At 29.9% G+C, this 12,872-nt stretch overlaps 2 protein-coding genes across 2 annotated transcripts; both read left to right on the top strand.

Moving 5' to 3' along the window:
• Window positions 1–1,440: 1,440 nt before the first annotated feature.
• On the top strand, window positions 1,441–4,889 carry LOC124919572 (alpha-galactosidase 1-like). The gene is made up of 15 exons (XM_047459839.1): window positions 1,441–1,683; window positions 1,913–1,971; window positions 2,060–2,116; window positions 2,547–2,581; window positions 2,679–2,782; window positions 2,975–3,050; window positions 3,135–3,193; window positions 3,258–3,323; window positions 3,420–3,503; window positions 3,584–3,648; window positions 3,736–3,818; window positions 3,972–4,062; window positions 4,349–4,398; window positions 4,479–4,619; window positions 4,701–4,889. Exons 1-15 carry the CDS (start codon window positions 1,520–1,522, stop codon window positions 4,791–4,793), a joined length of 1,227 nt encoding a protein of 408 aa, XP_047315795.1. The 5' UTR covers window positions 1,441–1,519; the 3' UTR covers window positions 4,794–4,889.
• A 3,116-nt stretch (window positions 4,890–8,005) lies between these two features.
• Window positions 8,006–11,447, top strand: LOC124934953 (vacuolar-processing enzyme-like). The gene is made up of 9 exons (XM_047475664.1): window positions 8,006–8,238; window positions 8,321–8,485; window positions 8,568–8,724; window positions 9,567–9,652; window positions 9,719–9,918; window positions 10,007–10,055; window positions 10,628–10,840; window positions 10,940–11,149; window positions 11,215–11,447. The coding sequence occupies exons 1-9, from the start codon at window positions 8,038–8,040 to the stop codon at window positions 11,398–11,400; spliced, it is 1,467 nt and encodes a 488-aa protein (XP_047331620.1). The 5' UTR covers window positions 8,006–8,037; the 3' UTR covers window positions 11,401–11,447.
• The last annotated feature ends 1,425 nt before the right edge of the window (window positions 11,448–12,872 follow it).

The raw sequence follows: 12,872 nt of genomic DNA on the forward strand, positions 1-12,872 counted from the left end.
TTCTGAACGAAAAAATTTATTCATTAGATGAGGTTATTCATTTATGGAGGTTCTATTGTAATTAATTTTTATTATTTATCTAGTATTTTAAATTATTGTGGGAAACGTAATTTTTATCTTTGAGTATTGAATGTTTTTTTCAACTTCATAGTTTGTAACAAATTATTATTTTTTGTTTATTATTTTCCAATTTTTTATTAATATTATTCATTATTATAAATTTATGATAGGTAAAAAATACTAATAATAAATATAAGATAAAAAACAAAAAATTATATATAAAAAATTAAATATATAAAATTAATACATATCAATAATGTTTTTACATTAAGCTTCATAGTTAAAAATAAATAAAAACTCATATCAATGGTCCTAATTTTGAAATAAAATGAGTTTGTGAATACTAAATCGCATTGGAGAAAATAGTGTTTTCATATCCTTTGAGTTTGACGATGATAACGGGTATCTAAATACTCGATATTTGTGGGGTATACGATAGTCGGGTTCAAGATTAGGGTCGAGGAGTGAAAATTATTATTCGATCGGATTCGAGATTAGGGATAAAAAAATGTACAAAAATCCAAACACGATACCCGAAATATTAATATTAATATTATTAAAGTTTAAAATGACTTTTAAATTACACATAAATACAATCATTACAAACTTATATTAAATATATTATTTAATTACCTATAGGCCATACTAACACTACTATTAATCATTTTAATTTATGACGTTTAATTTTTTTTTTAATAATAAAATATTTTCTTTCTTTCTTTATTTTTTTATTTTTGAGATTAATATTTTTCATTTTTATTCAACTTTTTTTTAGTTTATATTTAACTTCTTTTTAATTTTTGTTCACTTCTTGTTTGTAATAATAACAACTTGTTATATTGTTCAAATTCTAAAATATAATTGTGCAAATAAAAAATATTTTTATTTGTATTTTTAATATTTAAAAAATAATAAATAAAAATTTATATTTTAATTAGTAATGGGGTACGTGTCGAGGATCGTGTACCTGACGAATCAGAATATAGATACAAATAGATATATCCGTCGAATTTGAATAATAAAATAAAATTTGAATTCGAGGATGAATATTTCACTATTCAACAAGTAGAATACTCTCCATCTCATTGAGAAATTCATATCGAGTTTGAATGTTGGTTGAATATTACCAATAAAAAAAAATAACAAAAACAAAAGTTTACATTCACAAAGATTCGAACATCGAATAACGGAACACTTGTTCTGAGAGGAGCAATTTGTTTTATAAATTGCATATTACTTTTATATATAAACGTGTCTTATCTTAAGTGATAAAAAAATAAAAATTTACAAGTAAATACTAAAAATTTAAAATTAAAAATCAAATAAATAAATATATATTGGGTGGATTGATAATTCTGTAGTTTGTCTTTCTAAATAGCATCATACTGTCACCTCTTCTTCCACGGCTCAGTGCACTTCTGAGTTCTGACTGTGTGTGTGTGAGAGAGAGAGAGCAGTAATGGATTCCAGAGAGGTGGAGGTTCATTTAGCTTTAGTACTACTGACGATGATGATGATGATGATAGGTATTGTGCCGTCGTCGGCGAAGGAGCGGTTATCTCATGGAGAAATCTATCGACGGAACCTGCTTGCAAATGGCCTTGGCTTGACTCCACCGATGGGGTACTCTCTCTGTTAAATATACTTATATTTTAGGGATTCGAATTATGCAGGTTGTTTATGAACTAAAACAGTTTCCAATCTTCATGTTCTTTGCCATTATCGTGTGAATCTCCGGATCTCCATATCTGACCTGATTATACTGTTTATGCATACCTAATCAGTAACGACATGCCTTCATATTTATCTTTAACTCCTTACAAATAATTTTATCTGATTTTAATGTTAATAGATGGAATAGTTGGAATCACTTCGATTGCAACATCAATGAGAAGATCATCAGAGAAACCGGTAAGATTTGATGACCTAATTCATCCATTGTATATCTCCTGAATTGGCTAATCATTCTTCAAATCGTCTTTAACCTATTTTTTCTCAGCTGATGCTCTGGTTTCCACTGGTCTTTCTGACCTTGGTTATAAATATGTTAATATAGGTAATTCATATCAACTTCTCTTCCTTTTTCCATATTAATAAAACTCAATTACTTCTATTTTGGCTGTTTGATCTTGGTTTATTTTGAAATAAAATTGTGAATGATTTGAGATTATTTGGGTTATTTAGTTCAAATGACTAAAACATCCTTAACATTTAATAATTTAAAATATTATTATAAGAATTTAATGACTTGATGATACAGACAAATAACTACATCAAACAAGCCTTGAGAGATCATTTGAAACATAGATATCATGGATAAAATCATGGCTAACTTTTCTAATCTAAGTTGTCGTAATTGTTCAAATCCATATCCACAACCTAATCAATTCCCTTCTCTTATTGTAATTGATGTTACTTTATTTATAGTATCTGCATTTCCCTTTCCAATTTAGTTCTCGTATAATCGTGTTTCACTTCTATTTTAGACGACTGTTGGGCGGAGATTCATCGCGATGACAAGGTTTGTATTTCTCAAATGCAAATAGGTAGCTTAGTAAATTAAAAATACTTTTCAATGGATACCCCTGATTCTATTAATAAGATTTCATCAATTTCAGGGCAGATTAGTGGCTAAGAATTCAACATTTCCTTCTGGGATTAAAGCTCTTGCAGATTATGTTCACAACAAAGGTTTAAAACTGGGTATCTACGGAGATGCTGGGTAATTTTACATCGGAATTAATTTAAATTTGTAGTTTCTCAACTTAGAATGGTGAGAAGTGTTATACTTACATAGAAATCTAAGGACAAGTTTTATTATTACATAATAGAACCCTCTAACTTAAGTTAGTAAAACAACTTAATCAAATTTAATTATTCTAATTCAACAACTTAACTCATGTCTTTGTTGCAGTTATTTTACATGTAGCAACTTGATGCCAGGTTCACTTGGATATGAAGAAAAGGATGCTAAAACCTTTGCTGAATGGGTATTTTCTTTTGTTTAAGGAAACTTTTTCAGTAGTTTCTTAAAGAAAACCCAATTCTGAAAAAATAATATTGTCATTTTGAAGGGTATTGATTATCTCAAGTATGACAACTGTTATAACGATGGCTCGAAACCAACTGTTAGGTAATAATGTTCGTAACTGTGTGGATCGTGGATTTTCTTCATTTACTAAGATTTTCTATTGCAGATACCCGGTTATGACCAGAGCTTTAATGAAAGCAGGCCGTCCTATCTTCCTCTCACTATGTGAATGGTTGATTATAATTCCATCATAGTTTTTCAATACAAATATTTTTTTCAGACTTTTTTTTATATATTGTTAAAACTCTTGTTTTTCTGGGATTTATAGGGGAGATATGCATCCTGCTTTATGGGGTAATCCAGTCGGAAATAGCTGGAGAACAACTGGCGATATTCGTGATAACTGGGACAAGTATGTTTTTTTTTTTTATTAAAACTAGCCTCTTTAATTGTCAAAAAGTTAGATTGTTGCTGATCTTTATGTTTCAACAGTATGATGTCTAGAGCCGACTTAAATGAATTTTTCGCCGAATATGCAAGGCCTGGTGGATGGAATGGTTGGTTGGTTGATTAACTAGTGAAGTTGCCTGTTTCCTAAATTGCTTATAATCTTCTCATTTTTATTCTTAATTTTTCGAGGTTAGATCCTGATATGCTTGAGATTGGAAATGGTGGAATGACATTAGATGAATATAGAGTCCATTTAAGCATCTGGGCCATTTCAAAGGTTTTCAGAACTATCTTATTATTCTTAGGATAGAGGTCCAATGGCTTCCTAAACTTGCATTACTTCTTCTACTTTATAAATGATTCAAATTATTATTATTATAGTTTTCTACTAAATCTTGTTTCATAACTTGCACAATTCGTTTCTTGGCAGGCTCCTCTTCTTATTGGTTGCGATGTGCGAAATATATCAAAAGATATCATGGATATCATTGCCAATAAAGAAGTCATAGCTGTAAACCAAGGTATAATATTAATTTTTTAAAGAAAAACCCATTAAAACAATTTTACTAATCCACCCCTCACCGTCGTGACCCCATTTACGAGTTACGACATTTTGAGTGAATATTGAACTCTTGACATTTGATATTTTAGGCACACTCTTGTCACATAAGCTACCCTATTGAGTTCATTCAATACAACTATTTAAAGTGCCGCTAATTACAATTTGAATAGCTTCTTGAAAGCAATTTCTAATTACAAATATAAAATGTTGAAACCATGATTCAAGTATTGGTTCATTTGAAACAGATAAACTTGGCATTCAAGCTAAAAAGGTGCGATGGGAAGGCGATCCTACGGTAATCATTCATAAAACCTCCTTTATATATTATCCACGTATGGGAATTATGATCTAATCTCTCGATCCTATTACCACCAGATTTGGGCCGGACCTCTTTCAAAAATGAGAGTGGTTTTGCTTCTCGTTAACTCGGGTCCATCACAACATTCCATCACAGCACATTGGGACGATATTGGTCTTCCTCAAAACACAGTAGTAGAAGCAAGAGATCTCTGGGAGGTAAAAACTAAAAACCCCATTTGACATAATAAATCTAGAGTGGTTTTATTATTATTAAAACAATAAATGTTTTAATTGCAGCATAAGACTTTGAAGCAACATTTTGTTAATAACTTGACAGCCACGGTCACAAGCCACGGATGCAAGATGTATGTTTTGACCCCAGTACTCTAGTTTTTCTTTTTATGCTACTCACTGGATAATTAAGTTACATCACCAGGAATTTAATAAGATTATTGAAAAAAAATTTAATGTCTTATTTAGGTTCAATTTATGAATTGTCTAGATATAATTTGACATAAATTAATAAATTTATTGTGGTTTTCTCAGATGTAAAATATATTTTTAAATGAATAATATAAATAAAGTAGTTTTTGAAGAATGGAGGTTTTGGTCAAATATGAATGAAATTCAGGAATTCCCAAATTGAAAAATTAAATAAGTAAACCAACTTTACTAATTTCATATATTATTAATAAAAAATGATTGATACATTATAAACAATTAAATTAAACAAAAATCAAAATTTATAAATAGAAATGTCCACAAAGAATCCCATCTCACAATGCGCAAAAAAGCATTTGAATACATTTTTTTTGGTAAAGGATGCTAATATGCATATTATTTCCTTTTTAACTAGCCACATTTAAAAATGAAGGCTGAATTCTTATATACTCATTTATTCTTTTACATTAATACATACAGTTATTATTATTGGGAAAATGAAGGGAAAAAAATTTTGATAGCTTCACCATTATTTAAGCAACTCGGGATGTTGATTGATAAAATAATTTGAGCTTTATTTCTGATTTGATCCTCTTAATATATATATATATATATAATAATAATAATAATTAAATTTATTTATTTTGATTATTTTTTATTTATTATATAAAAATAATTGCAAATTTTATTTAATTGTTAAAGATTTTTAATAATTAATCAAAGTCTCTAATGATATAATAAATTATTTACTATTATTTTCATGCCATGAACATGTATAAGAATATATTAAAATACTAAACATTCTCCTCATCTATTCAATTTTTTTGGAGGTGGGCTTCAATTTTTTTGGATGAGCCCACCTCTCCTTGCAATTGAATGACCTGACGATGTATCGAAAGAATTCTACAAGGAATTTTGAGATGCAAAGTGACAAAAGCCCACCAAACCTTATGATTTTCACGACCTTTTTTGATTCGTGCGATAGTTGTCGAACGAGATTGTAAAGGTCCATTGGCGATGTCCTCGTCGTAAAGAGGGTTTTATTAAACTTTCTTCTTTTGGGGAGCTGCACATCCTTCAAATTTAACAGCAGTGGTAACTAATAGTGCTAGTAATGTCGAGGGTCCACAACTCCTTTTATATACTCTACAAAAAAAATAGATAAATGAACCGCGCTAAAAAAATAAATAAAATAGTTTGTTGGACATGGCTCAGTTCAACGTCGGATATCACCTTATACAACACTGTTAGAATATTTTTGACAACAAAAGCAATGTAAAGATTCAACATAAATTTCAAACAGATTTAACATAAATTTCAAAACATATTAATCTAAATCTTGATTTAAATAGATATAACTTACAACTAAAAAGCTAAAAATATGAATATTAGTTTTTGACAGCAAAATAGTAAAAAACTAAAATTAACTTACATTTGAAAGTTTTTAAAAGACGGGGTTGATGCAGTTTTAGGAACGTCATTCTCCTAAAAAAAAGTTAAAAGAACATAACATTGTTATTTTTGATATAAATAAATAGGGTTTCAAATGGAAAAAGACAAATAATATTGAAGACGTATAATTTCGAACGACGATAAAGGCGATGACTTGGATTTCGTGGAAGAAGAACAAACGAAGAGAACGACGGTGAACTATAAAATGACAACGTAACGTTCCACTTAGAGCATCAGCAGCGCACAAAACCTCTGTCCTCTTATTTTGTGAAATCAATATTCCACATCAGCAGAAAGCGGGCACACATTGTAGTTGGCCAAAACACTCCAATGCTTCCGCCCGCCTTCTTATTTAAATAATAAATTTTATTTATAATATTTTAAATAAATAACTAATTTATAATATAGGAATATTATAACTAATATTCCTATATTTTCCTATATTATAGGAAAATTTGAGATTTTAAACTCACGTGTTAATATAATTAATAAAATATATATTTATTAATTAAATATATAAGTAGATTTGTAGTCTTACTTTCATTACAATTTCAATTTCAATGTCCCAATCATGACTCTCTTTTTAAAATATGAACCAAATTTTAAGAAACACATTTTTAATCGCAATTTATATATATATATATATATATATATATATATATATATATATATATATATATATTTATATTTATATTTATATTTATTACGACCCCGAAGAAACGACAAATCCCAACTACGGATATATAAGAGCTATATATATTTATATTTATATTTATATATATATATATATATATATATATTTATAAAAGTCATATTAATTTATTATCAAAGTAATCTAAAAAAAATCAAACAATTTTTAATTTTATTTTAAAATTTTTAAAAGTAAAATGATAACACAAATATTATATATATATATATATATATATATATATATATATATATTATATAAAATGATGATTAATTTTTTAAGTGTTCCGAATGTCGGGTCGAGAGATATAGTTAATTTAGATACATATGTGAGAGTAAATAGATACTTGTATCGGATTATAGGTTGACCTGTCCATAAATTTAAAACAGTTAAAATAAAATAAAAAATGTTATCACATTTTTACCGTAATTATATTTTAATAATTTTTTTATATATTACCCGTACAGATGCACTTGATACGTTTTTAATCTAAATTAATAAACAAAATTAACATTTTGTATTAAATTAAAATTTATTAATAATTTTAAAAAAAAATTATATTTTATATATTAGAATAAGACTATTATAAATGAATATTTACACTATTTATATGATAAAATAATTAAAATTTTGACGGGTCAAAATTTTGTTGGACCGGTTGAAGGGAAGACGACAGTTAAAGAAAAGAAACGCAAAACTAGGCAAGGAAGAGATAGATAGATCTGGATAGCTTTGGTGACCAGTAAGTATATCCATGACGAAACCAAATAACGTTTAGCGGAGAGGATAAGGGAAAGAGAAAGCAAAAGATGAAGAAATCAGGGGAAATTTCATCGGTTTTGCAGAGAAACAAGACCGGGTCCCAATGTCCTCGTGGATCCCACTCCGGCAGGTGTCATCCCCTTATTTTGCATGCCGCCATACCAAACCCCTTGTCTATCAACCCATGTACAGATTTTAGCCAGCTTCCTATTCATTTTACCACCGCCTTTCTCCTTTCATCTTTCTTCATCGTCTCTAGAATTATCTGTTATCACCCATCTCTCGTTTCTGATGGAGTTGTTGTCTACGGTGAAATGGGTTCTCCCTTTAGTGATGATTAACTTACTTCTGTTAGTGGCTGAAGGTGCGCGGTTCGATAATTTTGATCAAATAATCCGAATGCCCGGCAGTGAGGATGATGTTGAACCCGACGGCAAAACTTGGGCAGTTCTAGTTGCCGGTTCGAACGGATTCGGAAACTACCGACACCAGGTGAAAAATTAATCAATTTGATTGAGTGGGCTTTATTAAAATCTGAGTCTGATTGATTTCCATGAAACCCTTGTTTTGACAGGCAGATGTTTGTCATGCGTATCAAATTCTGAAGAGAGGTGGTTTGAAAGATGAGAATATAGTGGTGTTCATGTATGATGATATTGCTGGCAACGAGTTGAATCCGAGGCCTGGCGTTATAATCAACCATCCTCAAGGTGAAGATCTTTATGCTGGTGTGCCCAAGGTATGTTTTTTTTTTTTTTTTTTTTCAATATCAATGGAAACAATCAAATCATCATGTGATGTGAATTGATGAATGATGATAGGACTATACTGGTGAACAAGTGACTGCTGAGAACTTGTATGGTGTGCTTATGGGAAATAACAACTCTGTTAAAGGTGGAAGTGGGAAAGTTGTAGATAGCAAAGCTAATGACAGGATTTTCATATATTACTCTGATCATGGAGGACCTGGAGTACTTGGTGAGTGAGACCTTTTCTAATATTCATATTGATGAAGTTCTCTAAATGTAGTTAGAATCTAAAATGACTTCATGCGATAAAGGGAAAAAAATGGTATGGGTTTCATTGATCCACTAGAGACACTATGGATTAGGTTAGGTGTTGACTGCAGTGTATGTGACAACTTGGATGTAGAGGATTGATTGCTTCGATATGACTATGTGGTTAGTTTGATGCAGCCATGATGTAATTGGGCTTTTTCTGCCTTTCTCTAGTTCCAATTTTTCATTGAAGTGTAATCATTTAATAGGGAGATGTGGCTTTCTTGTTAGTGTAGTTTTGTTGAGATTTCTTTTTTTAAGATGTAAAGGAATAAAAATGGGTATGTTGAGAAGGAAGAGTAGAAACAACTTATTAGATAGAATCAAATTCAAGGAAGAGAACTAAAACAATAATGAGAATAGAGAGGGGAAATGAGAAATAAGTGGAGGCTATTTGAAAAGTGATATTTTTTCTAGATTATTTTGGATCATGATCAAAGTATAATGTGATTTTTGGTTTTATATAGTATTAAAATTTATATCCTAGGTGATGATTCATAATTATAGTATGTGGTAAGCATAACAATTGTTTTTATTTGGATGACAATCAACATGAAAAAGAAAGTGTAAATCGAAAAAGCCTAACCCAAACTTTTAGAGGGTTATATGATTAGATAGCAACAAATCTAAAGAATACTAAAAGTTGCATGACTAACAATCAAAATCAGCCAAAGTCAAGCTAAACGAGATTTTATTTTACTACTTAAGTTCAATTATTAATTAGACCAAGATCACCAATTACTAATTACAACTCTGTTTCAGGGATGCCAAACTTGCCTTTTCTTTATGGTCAAGACCTGATTGAAGTCTTAAAGAAGAAACATGCTGCCAATAGCTACAAAACAATGGTATAGTTCATTTAATAGATTTAGAATTTTTTGTTGGTTTCTAATCTATTCGATACATGGTTAAAGGTAATATATGTTGAAGCATGCGAGAGTGGGAGTGTTTTCGAGGGTATAATGCCTACAGATTTGAATATCTACGTCACAACTGCTTCGAATGCAGAAGAGAGTAGTTGGGGAACGTACTGTCCAGGAATGGACCCTGCTCCACCTCCAGAGTTCATAACTTGTTTAGGAGATTTGTATAGTGTGGCTTGGATGGAGGATAGGTAAATTTTTGTCATTATCATCATCATTTCAACTGTAAAGTTAATGTAAATCTAGTTGACTAATGATTTTTCTACCTTGTTGATGCAGTGAGACGCACAATCTAAAGAAAGAGACAATAGAGCAACAATATCAATCGGTACATGTTTGTTCTAATTACTGCGATGTTGGATAAAAAAGTTGATTATTTAGTCATCTAACTAAATCCTTTATTTTTTTATTTAATATTTTAAAACTCGTAAGATAACTTAACTAGAAAGTGTCTTGTCTAAAAGATTAAAGGTCTAGTGATCAAATCCCACTAAGAACGATTTGATTGAAGTGGGGGCAATGACGTGTATGATCGTACTAACTTCCTCTAGAGAATAAATTCCGGTTTTCAAAAGTACTAATATTTACTAGCAGAGGGAATAAATCCTGATTTTAAAATGTTGAGTCAGTTTGAAAACTAGTATTTTGTGTCATTGAAAAATAGTGAAAAGTTAGTTTTTTTTCTTTGTTTGGTATAAGATTATTTTGTATTGCTATAGAAATTTATTTATCAATCATGATTAAATTATTTTTCTAATCATGGTTGTTATTTTGTTAACAAACACAACAAATCTAAAGAATTTAGATCATGATCAACATGACAAAAAGTTTGGTAGCAAAGTGGCCTACAGAATATTGTAGTATTTTGTAATCCACATAAAACATCCCATTTTATTGCAGGTAAGAGAAAGGACTTCGAATTACAATACTTATAATTCTGGTTCCCACGTGATGGAATATGGTAACACAAGCTTTAAACCGGAAAAGCTTTCCCACTACCAAGGTTTCGACCCAGCAACTGTCAATTTGCCCCCAAACAAACTCCCGCCTCATGATTTTCGCATGAGTGTCGTAAACCAGAGAGATGGTGAACTTCTTTTCCTATGGCAACAGGTTTGTTTGTATTATTTTGTTCATTTGCACCTCCAAAATGAGTTCCATACTACTGAATTTTAAGTCAAGCTAATTTATATAAACTTAATTTTTACGCAGTATAAGACAACCATTGATGATGGTTCGGAAAAGAGAAGTCTAATTCTGAAGCAAATTACTGATATAATGATGCATCGAGTTCATTTGGATGGAAGTATTAAGACAATCGGAGTCCTCCTATTTGGACCCTTGAAGGGACCCAATGCCCTGAGTTCTATCCGAGGGCCAAATATCCCGATAGTGGATGATTGGTCGTGCCTCAAATCAATGGTTAGTTTTTTTAATATATGATTTTTTGTTATAATAAATTAAATCAATGTATCTATTTTTCTCAGGTTCGGGTTTTTGAGATGCACTGTGGATCATTGACTCAGTATGGCATGAAACATATGAGAGCATTTGCCAACATTTGCAATAGTGGAGTCTCCAAGGATGCCATGGAAAAAGCTTGTATGGGAGCTTGCAGCATGAAGAATTCTGTTAAGTGGCATCCCTCGAATATAGGAGGATATAGTGCCTAGTTGTTTTTATACTAAACAAAATAGTACATTTTGTAACATAAGGTCGGTTTGGAACTCGAAACTCAGAATCTTTTTCGTATAAATAACCAAACAAGTGAACAACCATCTTTGTTGTGTCTTCAATAGTTCTTTAATGTTTTCATTTTAGTTCTCACAACTTTTGGTCTAGATAAAGATAGTATTTTTAATGTTTCCATTTTAGTTCTTACAACTTAATTTGGGTTAAGATAAAATTGAATTTGTATGATTTTTGCTTCATTCAACGTTGATGGTTGTTTATCAAGGTCTGAAATATAATTGTGAAAAAAAATTATTTGTTATGTTATTAAAAATTAATGATCTAGTTATAGTTGTTTGTTGAAACATTGAAACCATTTTATTAATAAGGTAGTGATTTTGGTAGAGAAAGTAATGAAGGCGTTTTGATATTTAAAAAAATAAAAAAATCATGAATTAGGAAATTATTTTTATATTTCTAACAATTTTTAAAGAAAGTAAATTATGAATTTTTTAAGTTAGTCTTAAACTAATTTGTATACAGAGATAAAGTTAGCGTGAAAAAAATTCTAAGTAAGTGTTTGATTACAAACTATCAAAAAAGGGTTTTTTTAACTACTTATTCTTTTACAGGAGTACCTTAATTGTCTCCTTTATGTTTAGTCATAGATTGGTCCGAAGAACAAGAGTCCGACTTTCATCGTATAATTGACATAAACTGTGATTCATTTATTTTGTACCTAAACTTGGTGGAATCTTGCTATTTTGTGTTTTAATGTTACATTTTAAAGGAGGAATATGAAAAAATGACAGAGAATAGAAGAAAATGAAGGTGAAAAAAAAAAATTAATCACAATCTGGAATTTAATAATCGAACTATAAAAAAGTTTATTCAAGAGTTTAGACTTTAGAGAGAGAAACAAATTTGAATAAAATTATTTCTATTGAATTTGTGAAATAAGGACACGATTATAATTTATATATATTAAACAAAACTTAGACATTAAATAAGAGAATTGAAGAGTCTCATTTATTAGAGATAATTACAAGAGGGTTAAATAATCCAAGAGACTATTGAATAATGAAAAGACACATTTATTATTATTTTCACTTTAGTTTTTCACACTCCCTCCCCTTAAAGTGATATCTGATTAGCTAGTCCCAACTTTGATTGTAGATCTTCGAAAGGACCTTTATGAAGTGCTTTGGTGAAAATATTAACAACATTTTTTTCACTCCTTAATATAACCATCTCAATGATTTCCTCAAATACTTTTTCACGAATAAACTATGCTCCAACTCAATGTGTTTTGTCCTCACATGAAACACATGATCAAACTTGACATTAAGATCCTCTAAGAGTCTACAAAGTCATATGCACTCCTATGATGCGTGAGCTAATGCTTTGTATTCTGCTTTTGTCGTAGACAAGGATAGCGATCCTTACTTCCTACTCCTCCAAGATATGCTAGTGT

The sequence above is a fragment of the Impatiens glandulifera genome, chromosome 1 (genome assembly GCF_907164915.1).
Source record: "Impatiens glandulifera chromosome 1, dImpGla2.1, whole genome shotgun sequence".
NCBI classification, from domain to species: Eukaryota; Viridiplantae; Streptophyta; class Magnoliopsida; order Ericales; family Balsaminaceae; genus Impatiens; species Impatiens glandulifera.

Excerpts from the sequence above, each read along its gene's own strand:
- LOC124919572 (XM_047459839.1), top strand. The coding sequence starts at position 1,520 with ATGGATTCCAGAGAGGTGGAGGTTCATTTAGCTTTAGTACTACTGACG. Across the intron at positions 2,117-2,546 it reads TTATAAATATGTTAATATAG|ACGACTGTTGGGCGGAGATT; the intron begins GTAATTCATATC and ends CTTCTATTTTAG. Across the intron at positions 3,504-3,583 it reads ATTCGTGATAACTGGGACAA|TATGATGTCTAGAGCCGACT; the intron begins GTATGTTTTTTT and ends ATGTTTCAACAG.
- LOC124934953 (XM_047475664.1), top strand. The coding sequence starts at position 8,038 with ATGGAGTTGTTGTCTACGGTGAAATGGGTTCTCCCTTTAGTGATGATT. Across the intron at positions 8,486-8,567 it reads TTTATGCTGGTGTGCCCAAG|GACTATACTGGTGAACAAGT; the intron begins GTATGTTTTTTT and ends GAATGATGATAG. Across the intron at positions 11,150-11,214 it reads GGTCGTGCCTCAAATCAATG|GTTCGGGTTTTTGAGATGCA; the intron begins GTTAGTTTTTTT and ends TATTTTTCTCAG.